This window comes from Antechinus flavipes, chromosome 4 (genome assembly GCF_016432865.1).
Source record: "Antechinus flavipes isolate AdamAnt ecotype Samford, QLD, Australia chromosome 4, AdamAnt_v2, whole genome shotgun sequence".
Classification (NCBI taxonomy): Eukaryota; Metazoa; Chordata; class Mammalia; order Dasyuromorphia; family Dasyuridae; genus Antechinus; species Antechinus flavipes.
In genome coordinates, this window is record NC_067401.1 from 73,315,952 (window position 1) to 73,335,966 (window position 20,015).

General features: G+C 43.6%; 2 protein-coding genes across 2 annotated transcripts in view; one reads left to right on the forward strand and one right to left on the reverse strand.

The window, feature by feature from the left end:
- ABCD3 (ATP binding cassette subfamily D member 3) overlaps positions 1–20,015 on the reverse strand; it is a 609,690-nt gene that overhangs the window by 467,352 nt on the left and 122,323 nt on the right. The gene's annotated exons all lie outside the window — the stretch shown is intronic.
- Positions 1–20,015, forward strand: part of LOC127561265 (retinal-specific phospholipid-transporting ATPase ABCA4-like) — a 76,435-nt gene that overhangs the window by 52,967 nt on the left and 3,453 nt on the right. Inside the window, exons 9-13 of the mRNA XM_051996557.1 lie at positions 2,595–2,820; positions 10,353–10,574; positions 12,860–13,064; positions 15,671–15,736; positions 19,366–19,455. Coding sequence (XP_051852517.1) covers positions 2,595–2,820; positions 10,353–10,574; positions 12,860–13,064; positions 15,671–15,736; positions 19,366–19,455 — 809 coding nt within the window. The remainder of the gene's footprint in view (positions 1–2,594; positions 2,821–10,352; positions 10,575–12,859; positions 13,065–15,670; positions 15,737–19,365; positions 19,456–20,015) is intronic.

The following is a 20,015-nucleotide window of genomic DNA, read 5'->3' on the forward strand; positions in this document are numbered from 1 at the left end:
TTTTTAAGCACGCCAGGCCTTTCTCCACCAAACCAAGGCTCTGCATTGAATTCAGTCTGGTTTCTAGGAGCTACTGAATAATGCAGCCTCTTCACTAATTAGCTTTAACATGGTGGCTGTTTGATAAAAAATGTAAAGGAATGGGAGAAAGGCCACAGAGCCTGTCCTGAGTCAGGAAGACGGGGTTCAAGTTCAGCCTCTGACATCTCCTGGCTCCATGGCCCTGGACAGCATAGTTTACCTCCCTGTGACCATGGTCAACAGTATAAGCTCTCTGTGGTCCAGTAGATACTGGTCAGCCTGGCTTGAGGGTTTCCTCACTGGGAATTTCCTACCCAGTGAAAGCACAGATCCCCGAGGATAGAAGGAAGGCATGCCTTTAGTTTGTAGGGCAGTCCTTCCCCTGCCAACACAGGCTCACTATTAAAACCCTATCCTTGATGGCCAGCAGCCACTCAACAGCTGGTCTTATGGTTCTGCTTATGGGGATAAGAGTTCATTCCTTCTAGCCACGGCAACCGCACTTCCCAAAGATGGTCGGAGCCAGTGCCTGGTGGAGATCCCTAACACACAAGCAGAGATACCTGGAGGGTAGGGAGGAAGGAGACTGGACTGGAGTCAGGATTCCACCTCATTTCTGCAGTGACCATCTGTGTGACCCTGGGAAAGACACAATCTCATCTGTGCAACAGGGACCAAAGGCCAACGAGGTCCCCTCCAGCTCTCGCCCTGCAATCCTATGAAAGTTTCCTGAGATGTACGTGTTACAGGACTGTGTGGGGCAGGGCAGGAGTGAACCGAAGCCAGGCCGGCCTGTGATTCCATCTCTTTCATAGCCCAGTAATTCTTCTTACAAAGGGAGGACTTCAACCCCCAATACCAGCTACCTCTGGTCACATCTGCTGTCCTTCCTGAGAGGGAGGAGAGGGAAGGGGTTCAGGGGAGGCTCACCCAACTAGACAGTTCTGAACCATGGTGGGAGGGAGAGAAGACGGTAGGGAGATGGCGGCAGTGGGGAGGAATGGTAAGAGGAGGACCCCAGTCGTTAAGATGAGCATTGTGAGGGACTCCTTGTGTCAGATCCCTGTGGTACAGGCTTTGTGAGCTTTCTGGAAGACCAGCCCGTTTCCCCAGGCAGTCCATAAGAGTTTATTAGATGCTTACCATGTGCTGGGTACTATGATGATGAAACTTTCCCATGTGGGACTGTTACATGATTTAACCATTTTTAATGATAAATAACATCAATTTAGGGTTCTACTAACAAACTGAACACATGTTTTTTCACACATGGAAAAGTCATATTGTGTTTTGACTGGAACATTAAATACTACATTGATTCTGGACAACAAATGTAACTTTATTCATTGAGGATATCCAATAAATAGTTAAAGTGAAGACAATCCTGAATTCAGAATCAGCTACAATCTTAAAGAAATCTGTTCTAATTAGGCATTTAGCATCCAGTCCCCCAAAGAGGTAGGCCTTCATGGGATTCATGGGGAAGATTAGATTTATTCATAGAATGATGAATTTAGAGAAGTGAAGAAACTTAGGGATCCTTATTTTATAGATTAGGAAACAGGCTGAGAGAGGTAGCTTGCCATATTTGAACTTCTTGACTGTATCTTCTGTACCATGAAGATGTCTAAATTTCATTTAGTAGAAAGTGGCAGGGCCTAAATGCTTTGATTTACCACCAACCTACTCTTTGTTTATATGACTGTCCACTTGGGTTCTAGTTGAGGGGGCTTCTCAAATGACCTCAGTTTAATTGAGAAGCATCTACTATGTGCAAGACACTGTGCCAGGCACTGGAAATACAAAGATTAAAAAAGTGTTCAGATTTCTTCTTGGGGTAGTAATAGGAAATCATTCTTTGCCCTAACTGCCAGCCCAGATGGATGCAGTATGCAGTTGGTCACATTATGTTTGTGAATATAAATGTAAGCTCAAACAGGAATTGTTTTTTTTTTGTACCTTTGTATCATTAGTGCTTAGCACAATGCTTTGGCCATCTTTTACAATTATAGTGATAGAAAGGACCCTAGGGATCATCTAGTCCCAATGCCTCATTTTACAGATGAGGAGCCTGAGTCACAAAAGTGAATCAGCTTCTTCAAGATCACAGTCAGTAAGTAGCAGAACCTGGTCTTCTGGCTTCATATTTCATGTTCTTTCCCACTATGACCCTGTAGCACAAGGGTTCTTAACCTGGACTTGTTTTTTAATTGATAATTGTATTTTAATATAATCAATTTCTTTTGTAATGCCTTTTATTTTATGCATTTAAAACATCATTATCACTAGATTGCCAGAGGGGTCCATAATATAAAAAAAAGTTAAGAGTTCTTATTTTAGCAAGAGTTTAACAAATGCCTATTGAACTGGATGAAATATACCGACCTAAAGCCAGAAGACCAGCCCATTCCAAAGAAATAGTAACATCTCTGGGAAGAAGTCAGTGGGCAGTCCTATAGATAGAGGTGTGATTTCATTCCAGTCATTGCTCTGGAACCCACGAGTGTGCTGCATTCCCAACGGTGTTCTTTGTACCTTCTCTCCCGTGGGCCTCCTTTCTTCCTTGGCATCAGCAGCTTTATGATCACTCTGAACCGCTGCTTCCCGGTCTTCATGGTGCTGGCCTGGATCTACTCTGTATCTATGGTGGTGAAGAGCATCGTGCTGGAGAAGGAGATGAGGCTAAAGGAGAGCTTGAAAAACAGGGGAGTCTCCAATGCTGTCATCTGGTGCACCTGGTTCCTGGACAGTTTCTCTGTCATGGCAATGAGCACGTTCCTTTTAACGACCTTCATCGTGGTAAGGATTAGGAGGGATTCAAATGCCCCACACTTCCCTAGATTCTTCCTTCCCTTCGTTCTATAAAGGGGCCTGCACCATTAGCAGCCTCCTTAAAACAAATCTGGGAATATGGTGCAGATTGTTCAGCCCCGCCAAAGCAGGAAGACTAAGTCACTCCCTTGGGTTCATGTATCACCCCACAAAGAGACCCCCTTTAACCTATCCAGTTAAACTCAGTTCAATTCAATTTAATGAGAATATACAGGAAATAGCATGGCATAACAGACAGAGGCATGGACTTAGAGAGATCTGGGTTCAAATCTTGCTCATGATATACACCAGCATGTTTATACACTGACTGTATAACCCCGAGTAAGCCACTTGTCAGTTGTAGAGGAAGTTCTTTCAGACTATAAATTGCAGAGAAAATACCAACCTGCATTGACAGACACAGTATTTTCTCATTGGAGAGTTCCCTACATCAATGAAATCACAAGTTTGGTCCCTTATCTGTCCCTGTTAACCAGCATAGGCAGAAGACTATGTGGTACAAAATTTTAAAAAACCCTGACCCTGGGTCTAGAAAATATGAATTCTGTTACCTGTGTGACCTTGAACAAATGATTTCATTTCTTTAAAAAGACAAAAAAACTTTCATTACTTACTATTTTTCCCCTTCCCTAACCTCCAGAACTCCAACTCACCTTATAACAACTAAGGAGTGTCAAGCAAGTAAAATCAATCCAGCAGTCCTGTCTGAAAATGTAGTTCTCATCACTACAGGAAGCAACATGGAGATCATAGATTTAGAGATTGAATGGACAGACCTCGGAGCCATATTTCCCAGGCCCTTCATTTTATAGAGAAGGAAACTGAGACCCAGGACAATTAAGCTAATTTCTTTGACTTTCACACATGTCAGTAAAAGTGGGATTTGAGCTCAAGTACTCTGATCCCAAGAACAGTCTTCTTTTCATCATACTATGTAAGTTGACAGTTTATAGTAATTTCTATGGGGAAGAAACTCTAGGGAGTCGCTCATAATTTGGAGGATCAGAAAAGTTCTGTACAAAAAGAGATGGCATCTGACTTGTGACTTGATGGAAGTAGGGATTCTAAAGGGTGATGGGAGATAACACTCCAGGCATGGAGCATATTCTGTATAAGAGTGTGGTGGCAGGAGAATGCCCTTGATGGAGAAGAGAAATTTGATCAATTGGTGAATGAGTTGAAGGAATAATGGGAAATAAGTCAAGAAAGCACTAGGCCCCACCCACCCCAAGACAATACCTTGGAGCCTAAGTAGATTAACTAACTGTGCCATTCTACAAAATGCCTGACTTTGGTTAAATAGAACCAAACTTGGGGCACTTGACTATCCTAAGATTTTCATTTCCAAATATGGGAGAGATAATTGTAAGAAATTCTCCTCTCCTAGGGAATTCCCCAATTACTGGCTTAGCTTGGAATATGGAGAGTTTCCTGTGTGGTGTGATTATCAAATTCATTTTTATTCTTAATTTCCTACTAAAGACATTTTTCTTTTTGAAGGAGTGATTCCTGTTTTAATGACCAAATATGGAGACTTGGAGTTTAAGCTAATAATAATAATAATAGCTATTATTGTTGTTGTTGAAGGCACAGAAAGTGCCCACTTTCCCCAATGTTTAGCAATATCTGCTCCTTAATAGGAGTTTAATAAATATTTATTGATTGATTAATAATAGCTAAGATTTATATTGTATTGTAAGCCTACAAAATGCTTTGAATATATTATCTCATTTGAAACTTACAACTCCTTGAAGTTAGTGCTATTGTTATCCCTGTTTTTCAGATAAGGGAACTGATGGGGAGAAAGTTAAATAACTTGCTCTGGGTGAGTTAGCTACCAAGTGATGCAGCACCCTCTTGTTTTATCCCGTGGCTACTATACAGTATAAGAGCCCCTCCAAAAAAGATGTTCATAGTGTCTTCATCTGCCACCTGAGACAACTGGACCACAGATTTATAGATGGATGACCTTAAGGTCATTATTGTCTTCAGGTCATTGTTAAATCCTCGTTATTAACAAGTAGAGAGTCAGTGGACTCCAAATCCAATTTTAGTTTTGTTATTTTTACATTGACTATGAGGTCAAAGAAAAGAATTTGTTTTATTTGACGATACAGGTTTTAGATTTTGTTTTTCTTGCCTTCTCAGTGGATTGAAAGGAAAAGGATATAGGAGAGAGAAAATGCAGACCTGGAAAAAAAATAAAAATTGAATTAAAAAACTTTTTAAGCATTTGTTAAATTCTACTCCAGGTTTGGTCTCATGCAAATACAGATGCAAGTATAGTGGATAGAGCACTGGACTTGGGATCAGAAAGATCTGAGTTCAGATTCCACCTCAGACAATTCAAAATAGTTATGTGACCTGGGACTAGTTACTCAATTTCTTGATACCTCAGTTTATTATCTGTAGAATGAGAGAGGGAGAATGTAGATGGCTTTTTAAAGGACCTTCTAGTCCAAAATCTATGATCCTATGTTCTTGTATTCTCCCTGAGTTATCATATGGAGTCATTGCCCACCTGAATATGTTGGGTCTCCTGCTAGAAGCCTATCTCACCCCCAATTACTTAAAATCTTATTACTGTATTCAAATCTTATTAATATCAAATTCCTGCTTCTGGTCTTGTGTTAGACTGTACTTGGGAAGAGCAGAATAATCATTTGTTTTGGAGCCAGAAGCCTTAGGTTTGAAATCTGGTTCTATCATTTCCTATATGAGTATTCTTGACCAGCAGCTTCACTTTTCTATACTGAACATTCCTCTGTAAATATCAGGCTTGAACAACAGTATCTCTAAGTTTGCTTCCAGTTCGAGAAGCTAGAATCTTAGGCATCCAAGCTAAGAAAAAGACTGAATTTTTTTCTCATAGGGCCAAACTAATCCCATTCCCTTTAATGTTTTGGAGTTGTTTTGTTTGTTTTTAAAGGTTGCTTTAAGACATTCCCCCCAGGATTATAATATAAATCTAGGGAGATAATGGCTTTATTTTAAGTTCTGTAAAAAGGTTTTTTAAAAAGCTCGTAATTTATTAACACCCAGGCTAGTCTAGCTAGTTTACAGCTTGAAATAGATTTAAAATTAACATTAAATGAATTTTAAATTAAGGTATAATTAAAGTTAATGCTGTATCACGTTTGAAATTTCCAAATGATTATGAGACACCCTCTTAGATGAGTGGAGAATCTTGATTATTTGGGCCTCCCAATAGGGTAGCTCTTGTTCCTTCCTTCCAATCTTTTATCCCACCTTTCCCTCTTTACCCAAGTTCTGAGTTTTCTCAGCATAATAAAAGCTTAGTGAATGCTTGTTGACTGACTTAAAAACATTAGAAATATCTGAATTGGCAATAAGACTTTTCCCTGGTAGATGCTGATAAATACTAAGATTCCAAAGTTTTGAGGAAGCAAGGTGAAGAAAAGTTCACTAGAAGTTCCTTGCCACACATGCAATGCTCCTTGTGGGAATTGAAATGTCATTTGATTGCAGCCAGAAACAGAGCTTTCCAAGTGGAAATAGCTTTCCTTTGATTGATTCTGCCTTCTTTTCCTAACCACTCCCTCCTCAGCTCCAGTAGTCTGGAGGAAGGCAGGAAGCAAGAACAATGGGAATTCCTTTTGGTTATTCCAGCTATTATTAAGAAAAAATAAGTGCTGACATCATTTTAGCAAATGGTATATGGCAAGCTAAATTAGCCAAGGATGGATAGGGAATATCTGCCTTAAACCAGTTAGAGCTTTCTTGATATTTTAATTCCCTGGAATCATAAAACTTTGGCTCTCAAATGGAACCTTAGATGGTTTTTGGCACTGTGTCTTTATTTGAAGAGTTTTCTTTTTAAGTAGATAATCTTTGCTTTATGTAAAGAATTTCCTTGGAATGAGAAAAAGTTCAGAGAAACTGATTTCCCCTAAGCTTAAGAAGTGCCACTGTTTTTGTGTTCTATCGTCAAATAGTGTTTTTGTGTGTGTGTATATACATATGTATATACACATATAAATATATTATGTATATATTTATATATCTTTATATATATAAAACGTGTATATTTATAAAATATGTGTTTTATATACATATATCTATGGAGGCAGCCAGGTTGTTCAGTTGATAGAGCGCTGGGCCTAGGAATCAGTTAGACTTATCTTCCAGAGCTAAAATCTGGCTTCAGATAGCTGTGTGACCCTGGGCAAATCATTTAACTCTGAATGCCTCACTGAGCTGGTGAAGGAAATGGCCAACCCCATCCATTATCTTTGCCAAGAAAATCCTAAACGGGGTCCTGAGGAGTCGGACAAGCCTGGAAAATGACTCAACAGCAATAAATCTATATCTGTACTTACTGTATTTAAAATATTTACATATATAGTTTTATTTAAAATATGTGAAGATTTAAATAAGCTTAAGACTGTACTTGAGATTTATTTTTGTTGAAATATGTTGAACATCTAAAGCCCGAGGTTCCATGTCATATTGCCTTTTCTGCTTGGATAGACCATTCTTTTACCAGTGGCCCAGTCAGCCAAACTTGCCTGTCACTGTGAAAAGCGCCACCCAGGACCAAGACCTCAGTCTCCTCCGCTCCTCTTTCCTCACCCCGTACATCCCATCACTCAGCAAACTGCTGCTTCCGGGACCTTTCTCACATCCCCCTTCTTCCCTGGACTCCCAGAGCAGCCTCCTGCTTGGTTTTCCTCTCTCAAGCCCCTCCCATTCAGTGTAGCCTGCAGGCCTGGCCCGTAAGGCTTTTACCCAAGCACCAAGCTGACCACATCGCTCCCCTGCTCAGGATGCGGCCCTGGCTTCCTGTCACTTCTAGGGTCAGACGCCAACTGGCAGTGGGCATTCAGAGCCCTTCACAGGCCGTCCTCACCTTTCCTGGCTCATCCCACGTTTCAGGCCCATGGTCTTTCTTAGACAGTTGCTCATATGACAGCCGCTCTCCCTCCTCCCTGCTGTCTTCCTGCTAGCCCTCACTTTTCCTCTCAAAATCCCTGATTTCCTTCACAACTCGGGGATGGCCTGAAGCCTTTCCTGGTTGCCCCCAGCCTCCAGCGCCTTCCTTCCCTGGCACCTCCTCTGTGTCCCCCTGTATGTGCAGGCTGCCTTCCATGGTTGCCCTGTAGGACAGAAGCTGCTTTGGTTCTCCCTTTGTGTCTCTGGCTCTAAGCACAGGGCCTGGCACATCCCAGGCACTACATAAATGTTGATTCACTGACATAGTCAAGGCTTTTCTCAATAAATACACCTTTCTGCTGAGTTTGTTTCTCCGAATTTGACGTGTTTCAAGTGGCTTTCTTCCCCAAAGCAACCTCCTACCTTGGAATTTGAACTTAGAACATTTGTTTATTCAGCGCAGAGATGAAACTAGCTTCCTACCCTCCCATGACAAAGGAAGCAAGTGACTGTATCCCTGACAGGATCTAGCCAGGAAGATCTCAGTTCAAATCCCACCTCCACGCATACTATGTGACGTCTCTGAGTTTTCTCATCTATAAAATGGAGGAAACAGTAGCAACTGCTTCAGGGGATCAAATGAGATCAAGTGCCTAAAGCCCTTTGCAGACCTAAGGAGCTCCATGAAGGAGTTACCACTACTGTCAGAACTTCCAGGGAACGATGTTTCTTAACTCCTTCTTCCAAAAGGGTCCCGGGTCACTCTCAAACCCCAACTCTGGTGGTTCCCTATTGCTCCCATAAAGTCTCCAGAAGCGTGGCTGTACAGGTTTTAGGAGATCTAGTTGGACAATCCCTGTCCTCAAGGATGCAGTTAACACTGACCAGTTCCATATTAGTGCTGGGCCAGTGGTTCATGTCTTTGTAATTAAACTGCTTCTTACTAAGTAACCAAATCCATTATCAAGCATGAAAGATATCAGACTGGCATCCTCATATTTCAGAGAGGTGATCTGGATTATTTGAGCTGGGGAAGGGATAGTGAATCTGTAATAAGAGGACCTCAGTTCAAATCTCTAGTCTGTGACTTACTATCTGTGTGACTTTAGATAAGTCAATTAACTCCTCTGAGTGAGCTAAGGTTCTTTTCAACTCTAAATCTATGATCTGACTACATTTTAAATGACTTGATTTACCCATTGAGGTGCCATGGCATCATGTAGAATATTTAACAAGCTGTGTGAACTATGGGAAAGGACTAGATTTGGAGCAAGAAGACTTGGCTTTCAGTCCAGTTCTGATGCTTACCAACTGTGTGATCTTAGATCAAGGACTTAACACTCTAATCCTCAGTTTTCTGACTTGTAAAATGGGGAGAATTATACTTATTCTACTTTCTTCACAGGGGCTTTGTGAGGAAACTGATTTGTACATATTCGAGTATTATGGAAATGCAAATTATTGTTTTGTAACATATAACATTAATGTTATGAAATATTATGTCATATATTATAATATAGTCATAACAATATCTTGTTATTATTTAATAAAACCAACAAGCAGATCTATCCTCATTTTACAGATGAAGAAATTCTGGGGGATTTGAGTAACTAGTTCAAGGTCACCCAGATGGGGAATATCAGAAGCAGGCTGTGACCCTCAGACTTTTGAACTAGTTTTCACTGTACTCAGCTGCCTCCTGGGTCAAAACAACCCAGTTTACATTAAGCTATCAAAGGAGAATATAGACTTCTTCTTTTGTCCTTTGTTCTTTAAGAGAACCATGGCATCAGGGAGGGATGACATGACATGCGAATGAGGTGTATTTAAGTGAGTTGGGGCTGTGCAAAGTCATCAGCATCAATTTTTCCTCCAAAGCTGCCCGGGTCTAGTGGCCAGATATAGATCAGGATGATTGGAGATGGTCCTGGATGCAGTAGAAAGCCTTGGCCCTTTTCAGCTAAAGTTTCAGTTTGAGCGAGGCAATGTCCAGTCACTGAATAAGGCCCAGTAAGAAAGGAACTCCAGAGCTCTGTCCTCCGCACACCCCGCTGCCTCATAGAAGGTTGGCATTTGTTGAATGGTCGAATTAATGACTGATAATTTGGGTAATGTATTTCTTGAGTTATATATTTCCTTGCATCATAAACTTAGACCTGGAACAGATTTTATTTATTTACTCTTCAGTCTTTTTTGAGACTAGGTCTCCTTATCTGAACCAAGCTGAAAGGGCAGCTGTCCTTCCCTGACCCTGCGGATTAGCAGGGAAGCTTTAGCCGGACGCCCTCCGGCCCGGGGCTGGTTCACTTCTCCCTGGGGGCAGGAGGGTTCCCTGCTGTGGGGCTCTCTGGGTGGGTGTCAGACTCGGAGGATCCCCAATCGCCTCTGGCTGCGCTGGAGCCCAGAACTCCCCACGGAGGGGGTCGGCCTCGGCCTCAGGGAGCAGACACCGCCCTGCTGCCCGGGGAATCTTCCTTCAGTGGGACACGACGTCTTCCTCTAAGGACAGATTCTCCAGCAAGGGTGGGTGGGAGGGAGCCAAGCCTGGCGGGGTTGGGGTCCTGCTATGGGCAGGGCTCACCCTTCTGTGCGGTCTCTGCTTGCAGCAGGGCCAGGTCCTGCACTACAGCAATCCGGCCATCCTCCTGCTGTTCCTCCTGGTGTTCTCCGGGGCCACCATCACGCAGTGCTTCCTCTTCAGTGCCTTCTTCTCCAAGGCCAACCTGGCAGCGGCCTGCAGCGGCCTACTCTACTTCACCCTCTATCTGCCCCACGTCCTCTGCTTCGCTTGGCAGGAACATCTGACCGTTCAGATAAAGGTGGTGCTGGTGAGTGGGAGGGTCCTGGCGATGACCCGGCCGTTCTCTGAGAAGGCCCCTGCCCCGGGGGTCCCCTGAGAGCAGCTTGCCCAAGTGAGTGGTTCCCACTTAAAGCTAGAAGCCAAACCAACCAAACAGAAGGGAAAACACTCACATTTGAGGGAGGTGGGAAGGTAGGGGAAACCAGGAATACTCTGGGAGGGGAAGTAGAAAAGAGAATGATAGAGTTCATCCCAGCCTCCTTTCTGGTAGCCTCCTATTCACACTGATTATATTTACGGACTAGAAGCTTGTCAGTATTCTTTAAAATTGGTGCCCTGGAACAAAACCCTGATAGCCCTACCCTAGTTTGGCCACTTAGTTTTAAGAAACGCAGGGCTAAAAGCCACAAATGGAGAGGGTAGAAATAAATCTCTTGTTTTGAGGCCTTATCCTGACCTTCTAGATCAAACTGAACCAGAAACAATTTGCAAAACTCAGTTCCATTTTGTGGCCCATGGAGCTCATTTAAAAGTCCAGAATGGCCCTTTTCCTTTATTGCTTCCTTTCCCTGATTTAGTGGTGACATACTACTGTGCTCCTGAAGCAAGAGCCTCTAAGTCCCACTGAGTTCCTCGAAACGTCCAAGGCCTTTTAGTAAGTGAGAAACATGTACAATGGCCCTAGATGAGTGGTGATACAGGCCAGGGGCTTAGTGCACCCTTAATTAAAGAGATCCCACTTGCCTTCCACGTTTCCTGTGTTGAGACCATGGAGAATTCACCCACCTGGCTTGTCTTCCATGCAAATAGCTGAGCAAATAATCACAGTGGTCTTTAGTCTGAGGGTGGCAAAAGGTGAGCAAACACTTACTATGAGGCTTTCTTTGAATGGCCATTTTCCAAGAAAAGTTTCTCCAATTTGTAGTTGAGGCTGCCACTGCTGTGGCAATTCTAACAAATCACACGTGAGCTGCTGTGTAAATTCTGGGCAGTAGGGAACAATATTTCAGTCAGCTCTAAAACAAGTGGAAATGCAGCTCTTGTCCTGGAGAATATAAAGTGATTTTAAATTGGCACCGTTTTTGAAAGAGCAGACTTCTCTGCTTCTTTGACAAACCTGCTGACCCCTGAATAAAGCTATGGTTCTCATTTCCCTTCCCTCTCTGCTTGGTTTCTTTTATTCTAGAAACCCAAAGGGGTTAGAGTGCTGGACCCAGGGTCAGAAAGACTGAAGCTCAATCCCTGCCTCACATTAGCCTTGTGACTCTGGTCAAGTCACTTAATCTCCCTCCATCTCACTTTTCTCTTCTGTAAGATGAGTTTATTAATAGCTCCCTCCCTTACCAGATTGTTGCGAGATCAGATATTTGTGAAGTGCTTTGCAAACCTTAAAGTGCCATTTGGAAGCAGCCGAGGGGCCCTAGGGCCCTGTGTTCCTTCGGTGTGTGTTTGCTGTTGTTTTGGTGTGGGAGAGGAGGGAAGGAAGTTGGAAGTTCCTGAGAAAATACCAACATGGAAATTCCTTCTACCGATCAACTGGTAGTTCTGGGGGGTTGCCTCGAGTAGCAGGAAGGAAAAATGGCCGCACCAGGACTGCCTGCAGTGTGAGTCCTGATTCCATGGCTGATTCTCTGGGCAGTATGCTGGAGGCTATGCTGTTTCCAGGATTCAGTGCCATAGAGTCAATGTGATTCATGAATTTAAAGCCATGAAAACCATGGAGTCAATCACCTCAAACCATCAGTCAGCCAATATTGATGGGCCTTTCATGTACCAAGCACAGTGCTAGGCGTTAGGGATGTACTAGTGCAAAGAATGACGCCATCCTTATTCGTGATGGGTCTGCAGCTATAAGGAAGCTGAAGCCGCGAGGAATTGGGGGCCGTGCTCAAAGTCAGAATCTGGTAAATATCTGTGCAGGACCAAGAATACTGAGATTAATAACAACCATCCAGCATTTATATAGCATTTCAAAGTTTGCAAAGTGCTTTACAAATACCTCATTTTGTCCTCATAATGACCCTGGGAGGCAGGTGCCCTATGCCCATTTTATGATGAGAAATCTGAGACACAGAGATGAGTGACTTGTCCAGAATCACCTGGCCACTAAATGTCCAAGACTGGATTTAAAGTCTAGTTTTCCTGACTATGGGTTCAACACTCCAGTCACTGCTTTAGCTAGCTGCTAAATACACAGACCTTCGCCTGGCAGTCTTTCTACTCTGCCCACTTGTGTTTGCCATTGTGTTACATGAAGGATTGTGCTGCAGGTCCTGGGAAGCCTGCTCTAAGATCTGTGACTCTCTTGCCCAGAGCCTGCTGTCTCCTGTGGCCTTTGGGTTTGGCACCGAGTATTTGTCTCGCTATGAAGAGCAAGGCGTCGGACTCCAGTGGGGCAACATTGGCAAGAGCCCCATGGAAGGCGATGAGTTCAGCTTCCTGCTTTCCATCAAAATGATGCTGATTGATGCCATCCTTTATGGCTTCCTGGCCTGGTACTTTGACCAAGTAATTCCAGGTAAGTAAAGATCTCCCTAGATAAAATGTTGTTTCTCGTTTCCTTTGGACACCTGATAAAGCAATCTTCTCAAATTCCCTTTTTTGTCTCTTTATAGGAGAACCTCCTAGCCATACTTCCCTTTAGTTGTTATGAGGGTAGTATTATTTTGTTGTTTCTAGTCACATCTGACTCTTTGTGACCTCCCTTGGGGTCTTTTTGGCAAAGATAGTGGGGTTTTTGGCCATTTCCTTTTCCAGCTCATTTTATAGATGAGGAAACTGAGGCAAAGAGGGTTAATTGACTTGCCCAGGATCATGCAACTTAGGAAGTGTCTGAGGCTGAATTTAAACTCACAAAGAGGGGTCTTCCTGATACAGGCCTAGTACTCTATCCACAGTGCCACTTAGCCATCCCTCTTTAGTGGTATCTTCCTTCTGTTCTAATTTATAGAGATGTTGGCAAAATGGAAATTTCTTTCAGCAGTATGTCTGCTTCTTAGGCATTGGACAAAAATCTTACATGTAGAAAACTAGTAGTTAATTTTTGTGTCCACAGATGGTCAAATAACTGTGGGATTCTTTGTACCCTTTCCTTTTTTTTTTTTTTTTTTAATTCTGTCACCATCACTGCAGAAGCAGAAATAGAAATATCTTTGTTTCATGATGATCTTACTTCTCTCAGAGCAGACATAGTTTGGCTTTTTCCATTTCTCCTTCTTTCCACCCAACCTTTTCACTGTTCCTCACATTTCATGGTAGGGTACTCATCAAATGATGCTATCTGGAACAGGAAATCCAAAGGCAAATATAGCCCATGAGAAAGCCATTCTGCCCACTCCCATGTTAACAGGAGAGAATCTTACAGAATTTTATAGATTCTATAGTCTTAGGAAAGGAAGGAACTTCCATGGTTAGTTAATTGTTTACTTTCTGCTGATACAAATAGAAAAGTTTTGGGGGTGGGGAAGAGCCATCACAAAGGAGATTTAAGAATGGGCAATGGGTTGTGCTAATTGATCCTGAAGTCCTGTTTGATTTAGAGACTGTGCAAGGGATATTACTGATAAGAAAATTGAGTTCCAGATAGGTGAAGGGACTTACCATCCATCATAAAGTAGTTAGGAAGGGAATCTGGAGACAGGCTCTTTGTGTTGTTAGCTGGTCTAGATCAACAGAGGCAAAATTGCCAGATGCCTTAATGGTAGCTAATAAATAGCCACCATCCTTCGTAAATTTCCTAGATGGCCTAAGATTCCCAAAGCCCTGCATTTTCCAAAGCCCTGCATATTCTAGCACAATGACATACAATAGACACCCAATAAATGTAGATTGATTTTTCCTAACTTCAGCATAGCTCTTTTGTCAATGCTGAACAGCACAATGAAAACATTTTTGTTAAAAGTTTTATTTAACTCTTTTTTAAAAATAGCATTTTCCTGCAGATGGAAAAGGCCTACCTTGATTTAAGCGGCATTTAAGTTACTTTTAAAATGAGCTTGTACTTACATAATAACAATATTTTCCCCATTGATCTCTTGCCTAATTCATTGGATCTTATTAAAGGATACAGGTCACCAGCAGGAGAGAGTAATTCTGGACTCTAGATTCTAGACTGGGAGCTGGTTTCTGTGAATACAAAACTCCTGGTTTTTTGATCATTTTAGGAAAATCTTAGTACAGAAGAGCCATTGAGACAGAGCCAAGGAGCAGCAGTGGATCCTGCTGCAGAGTGAGGACAGCAGGGAGATGCAACTGGCTTTAGAGCAATGTTAATAAGAATAATCAGTATGGGAAGCTACAAGATGGCCCACTTCCTCTCCAGGACAACTGCCTCTCCCCTCTCCCCACTTTCTGACCCACTTGGCCCTGCTTCCTCCCATTTTTCAATATGTATATCCAAGGGTCTCTACACATACATGAAGAAGTCCTAGGGGTTTTGTTCCTTCCCTGGGACATTTTCCCCAGATTCTTTCCTAATCCCCAACCTAATTTATGTGAAAGGGTTTTTTGAGGGCACCTTTCTTGATTTTTGCCCTGAATGTGTTCTCTGAGTCTTATCTCAGGCACAGAATGGCCTGTTACAGCTTTGATGAGCAGACAGCTCCAGTCTCGCTTCGTTCCCTCTACCTTCCACTGAGTAGTTCCACAAAGGCAGCAGAATGATTGGCCAGATGTCCAACTGTGGGGCATCCATTCCCGCGGGCATCGTGTGAGCACAGTCTGGGGCTGGAAAGGACCTCGGAGACAATCTCCCCGAGCCCCCTCATCTTACATATGTGAAAACTGAGGTCCCAAGAGGTGGTGACCTGGGAAAGGTCTCACATAGTGCGTAGTTGTGCTGTGATTTAACGGGGGACCCTTCCCACTGCACCAAGTTGCTCCTGCAGCACCCACTTTTGAAAACCTAAGAAAGCCAAGGTTCTTGAAGCCTGCGGAGAGGTCAGTCCTTGTGGGAGGCTGTAGTTGGGGTGTGTTATGGCTAGCGAAACTATAAATATCTATAATTACAGTCTGAGATTCACATAGATAAGTCCCAGGCGCTGCAAGAATGTAGCTGGGTGGGGTCCCAGTTAGAACATTTAGTCTACACCTCCTTGTTTATGTGTGTTTGTGTGTATTTTCCAGGGGACTACGGAACGCCACTTCCTTGGTATTTCCTTCTGCAAGAGTCCTATTGGCTTGGAGGGGAAGGTGAGTCGGAGGACCTTCTAGAACTCGCAGTGCAGTCCTGTCCTGCTGGGAGGTGCCCCGGGGGCTCGGGCCTGTGCAGAGCCGCTGGAGAGATTCCAGTGGGAAGCTACAGCTGGCTTTGAACCTGGGCAGCCCATCATTAGCTGGGTGTCATTAGTGAGTGAGTCAGCGTGCCCCCCGAGGGCCCTCTGCCAGGTTGCAGAGGCATTGGGGCGTCCCGGTGTGTGTGAGACCTCCGAGAAGCCCTTTTATTCCTGACAACATGAGGGAGGGAGATGGAGTGACTCAGGGGAAGCCCCTTCTCCGCGCATTGGGATGGGAGCAAGGGGGGCTACAGAATCCATGGCAGGGCCCCTAATCCGCATCCATTAGCACAACCCACTGCCCGTCATGATGCTCCTCTGTGGCGGCTCCTTCCCACCCCCAACCACACGTCTCCCCGGAAAGGAGACAAACATCATTAAGCTTCTCCTCAGTGTCAGGCCCTGCACTAAGCACTTTTCCAGTGTTATCTCATTTGATCCTCACAACAACCCTGTGAGGTAGGTCCTATCATGATCCCTATTTTATACCAGAGGAAATGAAGGTCAGCAGAGAGCTTGTCCAGGCTCACGCAGCAAGTAAATGAGGTTGGTTGAACTCAGGCCTACCTGACTAGGCCCAGAACTCGTCCTCCGTACCACCTCAGGCTTCACACGTAGTGAATGCTTAATACATGCTTTTTCATTCATTGATTCCATTCCAGCCTTCTTAAATTTTTAGGTGTTATGGACCCCTTTGGCAGCCTAATAAAAAGATCCTATGGGATGGACCCTTTTCAGAATAATGTTTTTAAGTGCATAAAATAGAATACGTAGGATTACCCAAGAAATCAACCAGATTGAAATAATATTTTCCACATCCAAGTTTGTGGATCCCCTGAAATCCATCCACAACTTGGAGCCCCAAGTTGGGAATCCCTGATTCTAATAGTCTCCTCCTCTCTGCTCCAGTGTATTCTCCCCCTTGCACCCCTTAGCTTCCAATAAGTCTTAGCTTAAATACCATGTCCTCCACGAGCTCCATACCAATCTCACATCTTGCTAATATCTTCCTTCACATTATTTTGTGCTTACTTTGCATGGATTTTTATACAGGATTAGGCAACAGATAGAGTCCTGTACCTACTGTCAGGAGACCTGGGTTTGAATCCTAATGATGCCACGTACTGCCCATGTGATCATGGCAGGTCACTTTAATCTCTCTGGGCCTCAGTTGCTTCATCTGTAAAATCAGGGAATTGGCTTAGATGGCCTTTAGTTCTACATCTATCTGATCCTGTGTGGGTTTTCTCCAGTCCAATGTAAGCTTCTTTATTATATCTTTGTCCTGTATCCCCAGAACTTATACAAGTGCCGTGTATGCAGAGGTAGATTAATAAATGCTTGAGGAAGATAGGAAGGAAGAAAGAAAGGATGGAAAGAAAGAAGGAAGGAGGAAAGGGAGGAAGGAAAGAAGGAAGAAAGAACTGAATCTTTCTTTAAAACCTCCTCCTTTTTCCTATGCACGTGGTCTTCATCTTCTCAAATTTTTTAAAGGAGCAGGTTGTTCTCCCAAGATGAAGAGGCTTCCACAGCTTCTAGGGGATTAATCCTCAGAACAAATATTCTAAGGTCCCTTCCATGTTGACACAAGTACACATAAGGCCCAAAGTGAGGAGAGATAAGGGCATTTGTTCTGCCATGAAGCTTTAGATAAAAGTTCAGCCTTCTCACTGATAGAGGACACCTGGCCAAGGTAGGGTTCTGGAATTCAGGAAGGACACCACCTTCCTCCCCTGCTCCCACCCCCTGTCCCCACCTTCTTTCTTTTTGGTTTCTGGGGAGGAAAATAAAGAAAGAAACTTCTGGGACAAGGCTTTAAGCAGGCCTTGTGGGCAAAGGAAATCCTTTCCAGCTAGAAATGTGAGAAGTCTTGCCTTCCCTTCCCCCTCTCACTTCCCCTTCCCCACTCCCAAAGAAGTACTTTTTGGTATTCACTCTGTACTGGTGGCTTTGGGCTTAGGTTAGCCCTCAATAGGAAGACCCTTTAAAACCTCCATGTTCTCTCTTAGGTCTCACTCTAGGTCTTTTAAAAGGCTTACATGATTACCCTTTTTTTTAGAATGACTTAAACACAGAGCCTTCAGACAGTTTGTTGTTTTCCCATATAGCTACTTATATATATTTTCTTAATCAATTAAGCATTTATGAAGAGTTGACTATATTCCAAGCACAGGGATAAGCATTGGGTGTATAAAGGAAGGCAAAAATCAGTTTCTGGTCTCGAGGAGGGAACATTCTAAGGAAAAGAAGGAATGAATTTTTAAAAGAACCATAGTGAAAAGGTAGGATTCCTTCAGAGATAGGAATCCTCCGTTCAAAAGGGCAGCTTGAAGGCAGGAGAAATCCTTGTTAGTTAGAGAAGGCAGAGAGCTGGTGTCTGGAGCCTCCTTGTAAACAAGTTGTCCATCCTTTATGACTTATCAATCACAACTTCACCTCATCATGAAAATTCTAGAGTCGTGTCCTTCATCTGAAGCTAAATAGCAGAGGACACACAGAAGGGTCCTCCCCCCAACACACATATGCCCCCCTGCAGTGATCCTGGTTGGGGCGCTCAGGAACAACTGGGTTCAGAATTATAGAACTCAGGGGGCTTTAAAATTATTCATCTCTCCCCCCTTCCCCCTTCACCCCCCCCCCCATTTTAATAGATGAGGGAACTAAGGCAATCATTTCCTTTTCCTAAGGAGGAGAAAGATCTTGGCCAGAGTCACAAAGAAAGCAGATGTCAGAGCCAAGATTCCACCTCCCAGAGCAGTGTTTTTCCTGTTGCTCCCTTTACCCTCCCAATTTCTCAAGGGGATCATCTGCTATGTTAAAATACATAAGACCCAGAGAGTCAATAATGAAACATCCCTCCCCCTTCCAGGTGGAGGATTAGGGGCTACTACAGCAGAATATTCTGTGCAGATTCAGGTGAGGTAATTGAATTGCATGACTTTGTATGAACTATTTGTGTGATAGTGGGGTGGGAAAGAGGGCCCGAGGGGAGGATTTTGTATTCCTCCAAAAGAAATGACTGTGACATCCAAACAAAAGGCAACAGCAAAGCCTAAATTTAAAAATAGCAGAAGAGTCCCAGGGTGGGAAGACCACCTAGACATGCCCCACCTACTGTCTTAATGGGGCCTGGAGTGAGTATCTGAAGACCAAACAAACCTTGTCATCAAATCAGAGCTGAAAGCCCCCTCCCAATAGGCTGTTCCACTTCCTGGCACATCTCAAAGCACTGAAACTGTCTGACTTCAACGAAGCTTGTCTTACCAAGCTCTCTGGGCGGCAATGACTCCTGGGCACAGATTGCGCAAGGGACACCCAGAAAGCGCCAGTGGTTTCAGTACGTCACGGCCCGTGCTGAGTCGGGCAGGGGCAGTGGGGGGGAAGTAGGAGGGGGTCCCCTCAGGGGACCTGATGCTAAGAGCGCTGACTGGGCTGTTTGTGGCTGCTTCTCACGGAGAACACCTCTGCCTCTTATCTCCTCCCCCGCCCTCCAGCCCTTCCCAGAGCTTAGTGAAAGAGAGTTAACTGGAGTTTTGGTCCCTGTAGGATGTTCAACCAGAGAAGAAAGAGCCCTGGAAAAGACTGAGCCTGTAACAGAAGAAATGGAAGATCCTGATAACCCCGGGGAGAGACACGGTATAAACGCCAGAGCACAAGTTTTTAAATTTATTTTGCGTCCCAGATCCTTTGGCAGGCTGATGAAGCCTGTGGACCCCTTCTCAGAACCACGTTTTTCAATCCATAAAGTAAAATATATGGGATTAGAAAGGAAACAAATTCTATTGAAATTGTGTGTCTGTGTGTATGTATAAAGTTCACAGACCCACGGTTAAGAATCCTTGCCCTAGACCAAGAGAGAAACACAAGCAAAGGAAAGAGGAAGTCTCTGAAAGGTAGAAAAGGCCACAGGGACATGTCTAACTTGGATGAAAGGGGAAATGAATGGTTTTCATTGACAAAAAGTAAAACTGAATTCTTTGGAAAAGCCCAGTTGCATGTGTGTAAAAAAGCATGGGACAGGGGGAGAAGAAAGGGGGACGCCCAGACATGAGCACATATTTCCTAGAGAAAGCTTCTCCAAAAGTGGGTAATGTGTTTATGCCCTCATAAACGAATCCCAAGCGAGTTGTACAAATACACTGACTTCACTTCCGAGGATTTAACAAGAACAATTAGTTTGGGTCATTGGATCCTGA